The sequence below is a fragment of the Pocillopora verrucosa genome, chromosome 2, assembly GCF_036669915.1.
Source record: "Pocillopora verrucosa isolate sample1 chromosome 2, ASM3666991v2, whole genome shotgun sequence".
NCBI lineage: Eukaryota > Metazoa > Cnidaria > Anthozoa > Scleractinia > Pocilloporidae > Pocillopora > Pocillopora verrucosa.
In genome coordinates, this window is record NC_089313.1 from 557,260 (window position 1) to 573,151 (window position 15,892).

The following is a 15,892-nucleotide window of genomic DNA, read 5'->3' on the forward strand; positions in this document are numbered from 1 at the left end:
TTACTTTAGCGTTCGAAATTGCGAAATCAAAATTGAAATCTTCATTACATAAAACAGAAAAAAATAACAGAAAAATCGCGTGGGTGGCTAGTGTCTCACGTGGAAACGCAAGAATTTGCGGCGGAAAGGTGGTTTTGAGCATTTCCTCGCCCCAGTCCCCGAGACGTAGGTTCTCACTTCGGTGCAACAACGCATCAAGCAGTAAAACGAACAGAGGGCCTGATCTATTTGCGGAAGAACTCCTCGGATTTTAATTAATACGAGACTTTGAACAAAATGGTCAAAGTTGCTTGTTCGTCCAATTCAAGGTAAAGTTCTACTTGGGTTTTGGTTTGATATACGAAGAACAAGTTTATGCTTCAGCGGGTTTTCCTGTTCTTTCGAATTTTTATTATTTTGGCAAGCATTCGTTGGCCGATATCGCTCACAACAACTATACTAATACTAATACTTTCTCATTATGATTCATTCTAGCAATGGAGGTTTATTTTTCTCGAAAATATGGTTTAGGAAAGTTTTTTATTTGGTTTATTTTACAATATTATCCAAGTATTATCGTGTAAGACTTGTTTGTAAGTCAAGGCGCTTAATATTGGACTGAAATCGATGAGAATCGATCGTCAATTGCTGAATCCCACAGAGCATTTGCTATAAATTCGCGAATTCAAACTGTTGATTAAAAAATACCCATTAACTCAAGAAGCGCTAAAGTTGCTTGTTCGTCCAATTCAAGGTAAAGTTCTACTTGAGTTTTGGTTTAATATACGAAGAACAAGTTTATGCTTCAGCGGGTTTTCCTGTTCTTTCAATTTTTATTAGTTTTGCAAGCATTCGATGGCCGATATCGCTCACAACAACTATACTAATACTAATACTTTCTCATTATGATTCGTTCTAGCAGTGGAGGTTTATTTTTCTCGAAAATACGGTTTAGGAAAGTTTTTTATTTGGTTTATTTTACAATATTATCCAAGTATTATCGTGTAAGACTTGTTTGTAAATCAAGGCGCTTAATATTGGACTTTATTATATACTCAACAAAATATCGCGTTTCTGATTGGTCAATGATGAATGCATAAATAGGTTATAGAGTGCAATAGAGGTTATAGAGTGCAATACGGAGAAGTTGCCATGGAAACACCGATGGAGTAATTTTGTCGAGAATATGATAAATAAAAAATTGTATGTACCTGCTCGTGCATTTCGTGATTTATGGTCACTCGTGATGTTTTGAAAGTTCTCAAATTGCACTCGCCTACGGCTCGTGCAATTTTGAGAACTTTCAAAACATCACTCGTGCCCATAAATCACGAAATTTCCTATACGAAATCGATGAGAATCGATCGTCAATTGCTGAATCCCACAGAGCATTTGCTATAAATTCGCAAATTCAAACTGTTGATTAAAAAAAATACCCATTAACTCAAGAAGCGCCATAATGTTGCCCAACAGCTAGTTCAGCTTTGAGTATATTTTGTCGATTACAAGCTGAACTAACAATAGTAGAACACTGTCGTTTGTCAACATTGGTTTTACTGTAAGTTACTTTAATAATATTGCCTTTTTGAAATACGAGTCTATATTTCTGGTTCCTGTACTGTATAATCATGACCTAATCTTTGTAAATTATGTGAAGTTGAGCGTAAGCTTGAACTTAAACTTGTTGGCGATTGGTTAAAGAGGAAACAAAATAGAGGCTTGAAGCAATTTAGTCTTTAGCAGACGTTGAACCTGTGCTTTTCAGTTTCTACCAACTGAGTTACATAGCACATGTATGAGGGTTCCCAATGGGGTTCTTCGATCCCAGAATACCGATTTAAATTTTCTCTCAATCAAATCTCGATTCCAATCATAAAATTTATTCCTAGTCCATTGCCTCAACTTAAAAAAGGCCCTTTTTGATGGGCAATAATTCTCTCAACCAGCATTGATTTATTGAAATATTTTCTTACCATAAGGCATTTTGTCAACGTCATTTGATTCATCGCTTTAGAGAGAAGCCAACATCTTCACAGAGCAAAATATTCTTATTTTTTTCTGATTGTTACAATGGTCGGTCACCAAGAAATAAAAGGTCACTTCCAGAGGACAGGGAAAGGCTCAGAATGTCCAGATATCACCTATGGGTTGCAATGAGAGCAAAAGTGCATGACATGTCATGTGTGCAGATAAGACTGTCATGACAAAGCTTTGTGTGGCTCTTTTTAGCCTCCCACACAGGAGTTTCTAGGGGAGTGCATTACGTTTTGTGGGGACAGAAACATGATCCCCAATAAATGGCTAGGTTTTTTTGGACTTTCGTGTAGATCAATTTCTTCATAAATTCTTGCCAACAGACTTACTGGTTCTAATGGCATTTAAATAATTGTAAGCCAAATCGCACCCCTCAAAATTGTCAATTCATGTGTCCCATTCATTATAACAAATCTTTAAATGATTTAGGTCCTAGCTATATTTGTGATTTGTTGCAAACTTACAAGCCACCTAGGAATTTATAATCATCAGCCAGGAACTTGTTAGTAACACCTAGATCGAGGTTAAAAATTTTATGGTGATCATGCTTTTTTGGTCTGCACCCCCTAAACTTTGAAATAATCTTCCAGAGAATATAAAATGTAATTAAAATCTTACATCTTTTAAGAGCAATCTTAAAACTTATCTTTTTAAGCGATATTTTAATTTGTAGTTTTGCTCTAGTATTTTTCAAATTTAAACATTTTATTGTAAAGTGCCTTAGAGCTCTAGAATAGGGTGCTATAGAAGTTTTTGTATTATTATTATTATTATTAACAACACCACATCTTGCTCCCTTCTTCCTCTAAGTTCCCGGATCCCTGCCTTCAAATAAGCCTGATCCCAGGTCCTGAAAAACCTATTGGGGACCCTCATGTAGTGAGCAAGGCAAATTTTTGTAGATTCTTTGTTGTGGAAAAGGAATCTCATTACTATAAATTAATATTTTTTTAATATTTCTGTTTCATACTTTCTTTCTGATAAGTAGGAGAAGGGACAAAATTGTTGTGTCTAGTTATATATTCCAATTGGCAATCTTCACAACACTTCCTGTTTAACCTTTTCAATCTCAAGATCTTGTCAGTGATTCTCTTTACTGACTGTGGCATCCAATATTAAGATGTTCTGAGAATTTGCAATTGGATCATGTAATAATCACCTAATTGATGTTTTCTGCTTGATTTTGTATTGATATTGTTAGGAAAAATTCTGTCTTGGTCACTTATGGGATTGAAAGGGTTAATACTTCCAAATACTTTAGTGACTTAGTTTTGTTTTTCAGACCCAAGTTTACAAAGCACGATGCCATAGCTCTGTGCCTGGCGCTGTTTATTCCATTCACTGTTATTATCCTTATTTCGGTGTCAGTTTTTCCATCACTGGGAGGCAGTCCATTGCCTGACTTTAGCAGCCCAACAAAGGTAGGAACAAATGTATTAATTTTGTCTCACATAAGTTTTTATTAACCCTATACACCCAAATTTTAATATCCATGTCTCTTTACATCACCTATGGTGCTTACAAGGCACATTTGTTTGACAATCAGGAGTTACTTGAATTGGTGATCATTTTCTTTTCTCATGGCCTTTATGTTGGATTCAAGAGTAACACTATAAGGAGAAATAAGAAGCCAGTCACTTTTATAGGTTATAGGATAAGTTTGGTCAGTCATTATGTGTCACTTTGTGACTGTAGCCCTTTTGTTTTTACTTTGCATGTATGATTGATTGTTTCTCTCTTTTACTTGTTTTTGTTCAAGGGTTTTGAACCAAGAGGTACAAAACTGAGTAACAAGATGGTGACAATAAAAAATTTTTATGAATCTCCTCTATCACAAAGAGGAGGCCAGCAGAACAATGTCTCATCATCTGTAAAGAGAAACTCAACTCAAAGTTCTCTTGAACCTCCTTTGCCATCTGATGAACTTAATAGGTATGTTCATGTAAGAATGATGTTCATTTTTGAGGCATCAGGTGGCGATGAAAACTTGTTAGTATCCAGCAAGCTCAAAGATGTTTGTGAAATAGAGAATTCTATTTTGAGTGCCAGCTCTTTATATGCACAATACTGTCTCAGCATTTATGATGGAAAAACAACAAAGTGTTACTCAAGCTATTCTCTGGGAAATTATATTGCCTTGCTTAGTAACCGCACAACATGTCGAGACATAACTGATCAGGATGTTTTATACGTCAAGAATTTGTTGCTTCAGTGCCACCCTTACTTTGTGAAACAAAGTTTGAAGGGATCTTGTGCCACTTCCAGCTGTGAGGGCGTCCCAGCTAATTGCACCAAACACAATGCTGTGTATAATATTTTCCAGTTTCTAACAGATAATGAGATGAGTCCATCCAATGATATGTTTCTGAAATATACAACATCTTTCCCACAAGTATCTGGTTATGACTTATATGATGTATATGATGAGTTGTATTTGGAGCTAAAAGATGGTGTTCCTGAAAGAGATGGGGTGAAACTTGCCTCTTATTGGTTTGGGAGCTATAAGTTTGATCTTTTTCAAATTAAGCTTCTCACTGAAGTCATATACCCTGCTCTTGCCATGATTATTGTTTTTCTTATTATGTGGTTTTTCTTGGGTTCTTTCATTCTCACTTTCACCGGCCTTTTTTGCATTATTTATGCAATTGGTCTTTCATATTTTCTTTACACAATGGTCTTCAAAATAGACTTCTTTCCATTTCTGAATGTTACCACACTGGTGTTTTTGGTGGGCATTGGAGCAGATGATGCTTTTGTGTATTATGACATATGGAGACAGACACTTGCTGCTAACCCTTGTGCAAACATCATGCAGCTGACATTGAAGACCTTGCGTTATGCTGCCCTCTCCATGCTTGTCACAAGCTTGACGACAGCATCAGCATTTTTCGCAGGAGCATCTTCCTCCATCACTGCTGTTAGGTTGTTTGGACTGTTTGCCGGTACATCCATCTTGACAAATTACTTGCTGATGATAACATATTTCCCAGCTGTTGTGGCTTTGCATGAGAAGTGGGTGTTGAAGTACAAAGATGGACATTCAAGCTTGGAGGTAGTCCCTGATGAATCTTGTGATCTTGATGAAGTTCAGTCTCCTAAGACTGGGGCACCAATAGCACAGAACATGTCAGAGAGAAACGTCATGAAGTCTGTTGTTAACAGTCCTGTCAAGCAAAATGAGGGAAGCATTTGTTTTCTGCAAGTCATTGACTTTCCATGTTCTTTGTTAATATCAGCCACAAGTTTTTTCAAAACAGCAAGTTCAAAGGTGTTTGAAGATTGGCTACCAAAAGCAGTGATCAAGTTACGTTATGTATGGATTGCCCTGTTAGCGTGTCTTACAGTTGGATTTCTATGTGTTAATTTTGTTAAACCAGGTCTGCAGCTGCCAAATACAAGTGACTTCCAGGTGTTTAGTTCATCCCATCCACTTGAAAATTATTACTTAAACTATAAAAGCTACTTTAGATTCACCAGTTCGCAGCAAAGTGGTGGGATGTGGCTGGAACTGTTCTGGGGAATAAAACTTGAAGATAATGGAAATCATCTTAACCCAGATGACTATGGCACCCTACAACTGGATGAAAGCTTTGATAAATCAAATCTGTTCAGTCCAGCTGGTCAAAATTTCCTCCGTTACTTGTGTCAGTCCATTGAAAAGCAACCATTTTTTGTAACTTTTCCTTCAGGTGATACATGCCCTATAGAAGCATTCATTAAAGCTTGTACCTCACCAAAAACAGCATGTTGTGGGGTTAATGCTAGTTTTCCATTTCCAGCTGATACTGCAGAGGGCTGTTTGAGAACAGCTTTATTCATGCCTAATTCTACTGGAGTTAGGCTTTTGTTTGACCAACAAGGGAAAGTGATTGGTTTTCATTTGCAAATAATCACAGTTCAATCATTTACCACCAGCTTTACTGTTATGGATGACTTCTGGAAGAAAGTGACAGATTGGTTTGACAAAGAAATGGCTAAGGCTCCAACAGGATTGGAGAATGGATGGGTAGGATGCTGGAACTTAGACTTCTATGCTCTGCAGATGGGACTGTCAGAAGGAACATACTCTTCTTTGGGAATCTCTGTGGCTGTATCGTTTGGAGTCATGCTGCTTACAACCCTCAACATCTTAATCAGCATCTACGCAATCATTACCATCATTGGAATTATTTCCATAACCATTGGGAGTCTTGTGCTGGCTGGCTGGCAATTGAATATTTTAGAGTCCATTGTGGTGTCAGTTGCAGTGGGTCTGTCCATTGATTTCACAATGCATTATGGTGTGGCTTACAGACTTGCACCAGACAAAAGTCAGAGAAATAGCAGGGTGCGTTACTCTTTGAAGCACATTGGATCTGCCATAACAATGGCCGCTCTTACAACATTTTTCACAGGTAGGCAATTCCTAGTTACGATGATTATCTTAAAGGTTAAATCTTGAAGAAGTTTTTTTTATTACTATTATCATATGAACTGTAAAGTTTCCTTTATCTCTTATTCAAAACATTATAAAAATAAGAATGAAAAAAAAAGGGAAAAGAAAGGAAGAAACAGGAAGCTCAGCATCACACAAAATAGGAACCAACTGAGCTGGGTGGGGCTGGACTAGAAAATATTTGGTTTGAGGTCTTAAACAAAATCATCTCCATTCTGGCTTGAGCTAACTCAATCAACAAGTTCATATTCTAAATATGCTGATCAGTGAATATCAAGTCTAACAGTTGCACTTTTGTATAATTTAGGTGTGATGATGATGCCAGCCACAGTCTTAGCATACTTTCAGCTTGGACAGTTCCTAATGTTGGTTATGGTCTTCAGTTGGCTTTTTTCAACTTTTGGCTTCTTGTCTATTTGCTCTGTGATTGGTCCAAAGAATAACTTTGCAGAATTGAGCTTTAGTCATATCCTCAGCATTTTTTCTTCACGCCGAAATAAACCTGTGAAAAGGCAAGAAACTAAACCAGAGGAAGGAGCTAAAGACATCACTACATCCTTTTAAAGACATCCCTCTAAAGTGTACAGCAAAACTAAAGTACACCTTAGTTACTATATATCTTGGAAAGGTGTTGTGAGGCAGGTTGATCCTAGTAAGCTGAGTTGTGTCATAAAGTAAATAGAAACAGATATTGCCACCAAATAAACATTTCAGGATGTGCTTGTTGCTTCATATGCTAAGTTCTGTCAAGTAAGAGATCCTATAATCAAATCTGCTTTCATGGCATTGAACAGAGTTAAGAGCTGTAATGTGTGTTTTCATGTAGAATATTCATAGATGCCATAATTTTAGAGAGTAGTGGTAAATATGAGAGCATAGAGTGCTCTCACCTGTCCATTCCTAGGAGTGACCAAAAAGGAATTTCTCTTCGCAAAATACATACATATTGAAGCTGAAAAGTTACGAGAAGAGAGGAATACCCTCAATGGAATGTGCTTCCTGGCAACAATTTTATGATGATAGGTTGCTAAGTGGTGACTTAAAAAATTTGACATTGCAGTCATATAGTTTGTCCAGGTCTTGAAATCCAGTTCTGTTAGTCTTAGTTTAGGAAACTGATACATCTGTCCATTTTGCTATGGGTACAGTATAAAATCTTATTATATTCCATCCATACCATCCAGTAAATGCTGTCTTTGGTGCAGCCCTTTGATAATTATTGAATAATATTTCCTATTTTCCTGGAGTAACCTTTAGATAAGGTGTAAAATATTCTCTTCAGAACATTAGATGTATTTGTTATAGTTATTAGTTGTTTGGCCTATTGTTATATTCTTAAGTTATCTCAAATTCTGTAAAGTTAAATATATTTTAAAGTGGGATCAGTTAGATTGCTGTCAAAACAAATTTTTAAATTAAGTATTTGGATTCTAAACCTGTAAGCCACAACAAATATTGTCTATATTGTTAAGGATTTGGGCAGGCTTTAATTCTTTAAATGCAAATTATTATAAAAAAAAGAGCGTTAAATATAAATGTAAAAATTTCAAGCAGGCTATGTACAAAGTGCTAAAATTGCAAAAATTGGAAATTTGCACACTTATTTATTTGGTATTCATTTTTAAGGTTGGAAAAGAAGAGGAAAATGTGGAGGAAACTGTATAAAATTTGCGGCAGAATGTTGACAGTTGCTCTCTTGCTCCATGATTTGATTCATAGCTTTGAATGAGAGAGAGAGTCTTAAATTTTTCATATTAAAACGTGTGTGAACCCTACTGAATTAATATTTAGCTCACTAGATTTGGTTTTGGGTATTAAAGATGTGACCTTCAAAGTTCAAAGCAGCTTTAATAATGATTAGAATTGTGACTTGTTTAATTTTTGTGAATAAATGTTGTTAACCATTTTAGTGTGCTGGATTATCCATGTGTCAGTATGTATGTCTGTGGAGCAAAACTTGTCTTCCAAAATTCAATCCAGGTTAACAAATGTGAGAAAATGGCTTAGTAACACAGGACCTAGCATAGTCACAATTGTCATCTGATGCATCATCTTATGCAAATCTGCTATGCTGTAAGAGGGTAATTCCAAGATAACAACAAAAACCTATTTTTAAATCATTCATGCTGAAAGCAATGAATGAGGTATTGTGGTGATGTTGACGGAAGTTGTCGACCGTGGACGGAAGTTGTATTTCGGAGACGGAAGTTGCATTGTGGACCGTGAACGGAAGTAGTCTCGTATGCTACCCCTCCCCACTTAGTGAAAGTCAAAATTAGTTTCGATGAAGCTCAGAAACTCACGTGGAAAGAAATTAAATGTTTGTATGGTTTAATAAAAATAATAACCTCAAATTACATTTCCGAACTTCTAAAAATGCAACTTGAATCGAGAAGCCGAAATTTTCACACCTAGGGGACCCGCAGCGGGTTCATTTCAACACACGCTGTGACCAAGCAGAGGAGCATCAGAGGCAGCTATATTGGTAAGCTGCGCATTTGCGTTCGTCCTCAGTTGGTATAAAGTAATCATTCCCTATCATTGTGCTTGTCCGCGGGAGCTCTTGGCAAAGTTTCCGCACAGCCCCATACTTCATTATGCATACAGTCTTTTGTTAAAAGAAAACAATAGCGCAAACAATAGATTACCTTTGGGACTATTCGCTTTGTTCTCAAAAAGTTGAATTTTTTCTAAGTCTTTTTTCAAACCTACAAAATGCAGACTGAGAATTTATCCTGTGTTTTCGTCAGATACGTGATAACATGTCCTCTTACAACTTACCAAACGTCACCCAATCGTTTTTCCGCGATCATCTTTCACGAATATTTACATTTACATGTATTGGGTCGGTAAAATCGTTAAGATATCACACCAACCGTAAAAATGAAAGCAAACAGATAAGTAAGTAAATAAAATAAGTAAATGAATAATATACAGATATAACAACATATAAAATAATGATATAAAAGTTAAATAAAGAAAACTATGGGTGCGTTCCTTTGGGAGGATCCGGATTTGGATTTGTGATCCAAGATCACACAGATCACGGTGCATGAAAGGAAAGGAGTTTTAGACGAGCTCTCTGAGAATTCCGAAAAGTGCACTATTTTAAGACTTGTGTATGCACGTGGGTTATTGAGCTTTTCCTTGAATGGCTCATCGAACTGCATTTAGACGTTACCAAAGCTTTCGACAAGGTCCCTCATAGGCGACTCTTAAGGAAGCCGCTGCAGCACTATGGAATCCAAAATCCGTGTGGATAGATGAGCTCTGAATAGCCTTTGCCATGTCGTGTAATTTAGGTGAGAATTAGCTGCATCTCTGTGGATCTCTTTGCCCTAAAACCATGCTGACAGTCTGTGAAGATGTTATGGTCGTTTAGATGTTTCATAATAAAGCTGTGGACCGTGATATTCTTGAGGATCTTCGATGCAACACAAGTAAGAGATATAGGTCTATAGTTGGCTGGGTTGGATTTCTCTCCTTTTTCTCCTCCTGATATATTTTCAACGTTCAGGGGTGTACACAAACTGATTTTCACATGTGCCTTGTATTGTTAATGGCTTACGTGAGGAACCGGCGAATTCTTTTGGGGAAAAGCGAAGCGTTGCTCTCGTGACTGGCCATTTGTTTAATTTTCTGGTTGTTTTATCTCTCATCTGTTTGGTGACCACGCAAATATTAATATGTGAAAATCAGACTATGTGAAGGCTTGAAATTCTATTAAGAACGATTGTGGCCGCTCTGTTAAAAACCAAATGCAATGGCCGCTTTGTTAAAAACAAAAGAGCAACATTTGATGCCTGATTATGCCCATGCAGCCCACCTTCAGCCCTGCAAACACACACACACACACACCCCAACAAAAAGGACACTCTGCCTAATGACCTCTGCCCATCCCACCTCCAGCCCACACAACCTTTTTTCAGTTCCCATCACAACAAATGCACAAGTTTTCTTATCACACAACTGCCCAAAACATAAAAGAAAATTTATTCCAGAAGTCTTGAAAGTTCAAGTAAACCAAATTCAACTGTACCTATATTCATCAAGTCCAAGAAATCAATACAAACTTAAGCCATAACATGGATGAGCTGGTTCCAAAAGCCCTTTGATTTTTTTAAATGATCAAATAATGATTGAACTTGGTTAGAGCTAAATATGGAGATTTATTAGGATATTGCACATCAAGGGAAGGGGAAGGGAAGGTGAGAAGATTTCTATTGCCTCACCCCCTCCCCCTCCTTTTGACTGTCTCTCACTCCCTTGGTATAGGATTCTTTCCATTCCTAGCCTTCCCCTGCTGTTAAAAAATCAAGGATGGCAGTTATGATTTGTACCAGGAAAATACTGAGCGCTCACTCATCAAAATTATGCTTTCTCTACCAACCACAGGTTAGAAGACTTTTCAAACTCTTGCATTAACATGTGAATCTTAATTAGTGATTGGGTAAAATTTTAATTGTTGTTGTAAAACCTTATCATGTCTCTCTTTTGAGTACTTAGGTCCACTGGTCTGCTTGAAAAAAGAAAGTCATATTCTACATCTCAATAGTATAGCTCGACAAAAGTCAACTCTCTTTTAGAGTGTATTTTTTCTTTGCTTTGACTTGTACCAATTTCCTATTAGCCCAGATACCGTCTTCTATTAAGATGCCAGTCAGATAATTCCCATACACACATCCAGAGTCAATCCCAGTCGCATACTTGTATTGCTGCACACCTCGGCGAGCATCGTGTCCAAATACTACATGCTGAGGACCACTCCACGTTGACGCCCATGGCAAGCCTTCCTCAATTCCTGCTGTTCCTTGGAACTTCTCTGGAATGTAGTTTCTGATGAACATCATACCCAAAGGATCTTGTTGTTGTACAGGTATTCCCGGCAGCAGTCCGCCATGAACCACTAGGACATTGAATGAAGGTACACTTATCGTGAAAGGTAGATTTTGCAAGAAATCTTCGTCCTCTTGAGTCAAATCGTACACAAACTTGCGTTTCTCTCGCACAGGTTCGTTTCTTCTTTTGTGAAGGATTTCGGTTAAAATAGATTGTTCATGATTCCCTCTGACGGAAAACGAGCCTGTCTCTCTAACAAAACGTATAACTTCTAGAGTCTTAGGTCCTTTAAACACGAGATCACCCACGAAAATTAACAGAGTTTCCTTGCTGGGATCTGTACATTCATTGTACAGCTCTTGCAGTTCGTCAAAACAGCCATGGACATCCCCGACGAACAGAACTCTCTTGCCCTCGAGAAATTGCGGATTTATCGTAACATGAGACTTTGATGGAGGCAGTGTTGTTTTGTGACCTTTACCAACCTTGTAGCTTAAGAAAGATCCAATATCTCTCTTATAAATTAGCCCGACCTTGTCCAAATGATCAACAAGGAATTTTAGTACAATATTCATAAACCCAGCCATACTTCCGCCATTTTCAATCGATGTATCACGTTGTGTATCTAACCTTCAAATGTCCTGTCAAGGTAAGATCAGCAGAGTACACTATACTTGAATATGATCACGTTTTATTACTGTTTTAATACTCAAGTGGCAGCAGTAGAGTAAAACGTTAATTCTCGTCGAGATGAAGCGAAAAGCTCAACCCCCTTACAAATTTTCTGAATTCCACTATTAGTGCCAGATCCCTTGTAGATCTCTCCTAATCTGCCTTTTCTCAAGGCCTTGAATAGCTTACTTTGTGGGCAAAGATATACCATGAGGGCCTACTTGCAGGATACAGGTTAATAAAACAACTACAGACTTGTGAGTCTACCATAGAGCACATTTTTTCTGTCTTATTTAATAGTATAGTTTGATTTCTGGGATGTTTTTCTTTTCACTGTAGAGACATCTCACATTGACAGCCGAAGAGGCTTGTTGTTACTCTTTGACTTGTTTTTTTATTAGCCTTCCTAGACTTGTGGACACGTTTAATGTAATTTATTTCCACATGATAATGAGGGAAAGAAGATGAAGTGACATGCAAATTAATCAATAAAATAATTTTAAAAGATCTCAGCCATATATGAAAGAATTCATGTGGCAAATAATAGTCTACTGATAAATATAAAATAATTTCAATTGATAACTAGGAACTTTTATCATTGTTATGTGAGGCTCTGGGTTTCATATTCAAAGTTTGCACCTCTTTTTCAGTCATAGTTATTTGGGCTTCATTTAGCTACATCTTCAGTATTTGATATATGTTAAAATGTCCCTAGGTGGAAACTTTTATGATCAGAAAAAATACTTACAATTCCTAGAATAATTCAGTGATAAGAAAGGTACAAAATGCTCAGTTTTTATTAGTGCTGAATTTTTTAAGAATTTCAGGATGAAAAAGCTATCTTTAAATGCCACCAGCTGGCATGACAGATTTCAAGATAGCATGCATCTTTAATCAGTGTCTTCCATCATGGGTTCTGTATTTGATAAGGGCCTTTTTTGTTCATGATCTGCCAGTAAATCTTTAATGTGACTTGTAATAAACCAAACCTGTTAAAACATTATCAAAGTACCATTTACTCATTGACATAACCATTCTAGCACATTAATAAATCATTACTGAGTCACAACATTGAACCAGCTTTTTGTCCCTCAGCTATTTCTACACTGAAATTGGTTGAGTAGTAATTTAAGGTTGAGATACGACATTGACACAATTGAAAATTATATTGGGAATCTTCCTATTTCAGTTAATTTTCATTTTAGTTGATCAGTCAGTCAGTTAGTCAGTCAGTCGGTTGGTTGGTAGGTCAGTCAGCAAGTCAGGGAGTGAGGGAGTGAGGGAGTGAGTCAGCCATTTAGTCAGTCAGTAAGCTGGTCAGCTGGGCAGTCAGTCAGTCAGTCAGTCAATTGGTCAGCCAGCCAGTCAGCTGATCAGTAAGTCAGTTATTCAGTTGATTGGTCAGTTGATGGGTTGTTCAGTCATTCAGTCACTGAGTCAGTATTCTGTTGGTCAAACATTGATTGCTCAGCCATTAGGTTGATAAGTCAGTCAGTCAACCAGTTGGCCAGTTGATCAGTTTCTGAGTTTGTCTACGAAGCTCCTGTGTGAGGTAATTGTTATCAGTTGCAACTACTCTTACCTCAACTCCCATGCACAAGGCTCTACCAGACACTAAAATTCCAGTGACTCCCAACTGTAAGTGATGTGACATGAATGGTGACCACATGTGTTTATTCATACCATACAACCACACAGGGAGCCCATGAAGGCCACAGATTGCAAATGCTCCTGCAGGTGTTTTAAATCCTGAGAAAGAAACCTTAACCTTCATTTATTTCAGTTTTTTTTTTGTAACTAGATTTCTTTGCTAAACCTAATCTATACCTCAAAACAAACATTCTGATAGCACTTTTAAATGTAATTTATTGTTTCATTAGTTTCATTACTACTGTAACCATAGAAGCTGGGAGTCATAAAAGATATTTAAACAAAAGGCACATTTTTAAAGTTTTACCATGGATTGTCATTACGGGCTAATGCTATTAATAATAATTGATTGTAACAGTTGAGTGATGGAAAGACTTCACCTAATGATTAAAGCACAAAGTTAATTAATAACTGTCATAACAAACCTTTAGCCATAACAAGTTGAACCCATGAAGGTGGGTTGGATTGAGCACTCTTCCAATGTGCTCCAAGTGAATGTGTACACACAAATACCATCCACTCCACTGCACTGATAAAGTACCCCCACTGTTAAAAAGAATGCAGACAATTAAATAAATCTCCCAGTGATTAGCTATAAATGGTTAGAAGTATTTTACCTTATAAAGCAAGGTCCAAAGCATTCCTCTGCCGAGATTGTCTGTAGCAACATCCAACTTAAAAAGAAATCACATAAAATTATATTTAGACCACAACACTTGCTGTCATTTTTTTCCTACCTCCAAATGAGGGGCTTTAATCACAGGTTGAACCTAAGGCTTGACCAAGGAACTTGAAATTCTAAAAATCACTATATTAACAGGTGTGGTAGAGACCCAACTCTACCACACCTAGTTGCACCATTGTTATGCACCATTGGTGCATATTAAACTGTTGGGTAAACTTTGATTACTGATTGTTGATAGGTTGCTGAGACCCTTTTAACAGGGAGGTCAGTATCACTAAGCTGTGATCATCCATTGCTAGCTCTTTGCACCCTAACATCAGTATCTCTATTCTCCATACTGTTTTCTATACATTTCCCAAAGTGCTGATGAAGAGGATTTGTTTAACAATCAAGAAATTATTTAGTTGGTGATCATTTCCTTTATCCTTGTGACCTTAACGTCTGATTCAGGAGTGATATTGTAAGGAGAAATTAGATGTTAGTCACTCTAAGAGGGTCAAAGGGTTGAATTTTGGGGAACTCGTCAAGATTTTTCTGTCTGCCATCCATCTAAAGGGAGTAACTTTGGAAGCAAAATGAGACTTCTTATTCAAGGAATCACACTTTGGTGCTTGTTGATCACATCAGGAAATACTCTGTGGAAGAAATAAACAACTACAAATAGAATTATCCTAAGTTCCAAGCAAAGAAAAGTATGGTAAGTACCCATGCTCCAAATGCTGATGTTTGATTCAATTGCCGAGCAACGATTCCATCTAGACCTGGAATTAAAGAAACAATAACCAAAATTACCAAACCACATCTCAAAATCTGTCACAAACATTGTATCAAATACAATTTTTATGGCAATATTTGTGGCTCATGGTATGTGAGGTAATACTATGACCTAAAGACCACTAAAAGCTCAGGAATTACACAGTGTGTACTAAGGCTAGTTTTGTAATAACTTAGTACAATTACCTACACATTCAAAAGCCATGAAGTTTAGGCTTAATGCAAATTGTTATTACAGAAAAATTTAGTTACCACACTCACCATCCAGCAAGACTGAAGCTGTGTAAAAGCACAGGAAAAGGACTGGATTGTTGAAGAAGATCCACGATGCAAATAAAAGGATAACCCGCACATACCCTTTGGAATTAAAACATTTGTGCTTGTGAACTGAAATTTGTGTCAAAGTGTGTCCTATGCATTTCAGTCTGCATATTTGCAATCAATCAGGTGACTAATTCAGCCTTTTTTGCTGTTAATTCAGCTCCAATTATTCATCGGGCTGGTATATCAGCCTATATCAAATATTTAATTAAATTAGTTTTACTAGCTACAAGAAGTAATGCTCTAAACCAAGTAAGAATCCAAGCATCCACTTGGATGTAATACGGAAGACAAACATGTCTTACCTATTAAGTTGGGTATGAAAAGGAGGACATTTTCTCTTCTGCATATTAAATCATCCATGATTTCACGTGCACCAGCATAGTCAGCTGAGATTTATCCCTTTCTTTGGTCGGTGACATAACAAAGCCGCTGTCGAGTGTGCCAGGAACCATCTGCTTGAAAATGAGGCTAGGTTCCAATCTTTTAGTGTGAAAAAGTGA

At 37.1% G+C, this 15,892-nt stretch overlaps 3 protein-coding genes across 3 annotated transcripts; 1 reads left to right on the forward strand and 2 right to left on the reverse strand.

Annotated features, from left to right (window-relative positions):
• Positions 1-171: 171 nt before the first annotated feature.
• On the forward strand, positions 172-8,347 carry LOC131782464 (protein dispatched homolog 1). The gene is made up of 4 exons (XM_059099193.2): positions 172-308; positions 3,296-3,434; positions 3,773-6,407; positions 6,756-8,347. Exons 1-4 carry the CDS (start codon positions 277-279, stop codon positions 7,010-7,012), a joined length of 3,063 nt encoding a protein of 1,020 aa, XP_058955176.2. The 5' UTR covers positions 172-276; the 3' UTR covers positions 7,013-8,347.
• A 2,077-nt stretch (positions 8,348-10,424) lies between these two features.
• On the reverse strand, positions 10,425-11,874 carry LOC131782465 (serine/threonine-protein phosphatase 1-like). The gene has a single exon (XM_059099195.2). The coding sequence runs from the start codon at positions 11,872-11,874 to the stop codon at positions 11,020-11,022; it is 855 nt and encodes a 284-aa protein (XP_058955178.1). The 3' UTR covers positions 10,425-11,019.
• Positions 11,875-11,961: 87 nt separating this feature from the next.
• Positions 11,962-15,837, reverse strand: LOC131782565 (CDP-diacylglycerol--inositol 3-phosphatidyltransferase-like). Its single transcript, XM_059099311.2, has 7 exons — positions 15,695-15,837; positions 15,330-15,425; positions 15,000-15,055; positions 14,227-14,283; positions 14,035-14,155; positions 13,542-13,708; positions 11,962-12,948 (listed from the first exon to the last, which is right to left on the reverse strand). The coding sequence occupies exons 1-7, from the start codon at positions 15,750-15,752 to the stop codon at positions 12,850-12,852; spliced, it is 654 nt and encodes a 217-aa protein (XP_058955294.1). The 5' UTR covers positions 15,753-15,837; the 3' UTR covers positions 11,962-12,849.
• Between the last annotated feature and the right edge of the window lie 55 nt (positions 15,838-15,892).

What these genes read in the sequence shown, in the direction of transcription:
- LOC131782464 (XM_059099193.2), top strand. Translation starts at nt 277, where the DNA reads ATGGTCAAAGTTGCTTGTTCGTCCAATTCAAG. An exon ending in GCTTGTTCGTCCAATTCAAG is followed by an intron (nt 309 to 3,295) that starts GTAAAGTTCTAC and finishes TTTGTTTTTCAG; the next exon opens with ACCCAAGTTTACAAAGCACG. An exon ending in TCTTACAACATTTTTCACAG is followed by an intron (nt 6,408 to 6,755) that starts GTAGGCAATTCC and finishes TGTATAATTTAG; the next exon opens with GTGTGATGATGATGCCAGCC.
- LOC131782565 (XM_059099311.2), bottom strand. Translation starts at nt 15,752, where the DNA reads ATGGATGATTTAATATGCAGAAGAGAAAATGTCCTCCTTTTCATACCC. An exon ending in TCAACTTGTTATGGCTAAAG is followed by an intron (nt 13,709 to 14,034) that starts GTTTGTTATGAC and finishes TTTCTTTCTCAG; the next exon opens with GATTTAAAACACCTGCAGGA. An exon ending in CCTTGTGCATGGGAGTTGAG is followed by an intron (nt 12,949 to 13,541) that starts GTAAGAGTAGTT and finishes ATGTTTTAACAG; the next exon opens with GTTTGGTTTATTACAAGTCA.
- LOC131782465 (XM_059099195.2), bottom strand. Translation starts at nt 11,874, where the DNA reads ATGGCTGGGTTTATGAATATTGTACTAAAATTCCTTGTTGATCATTTG.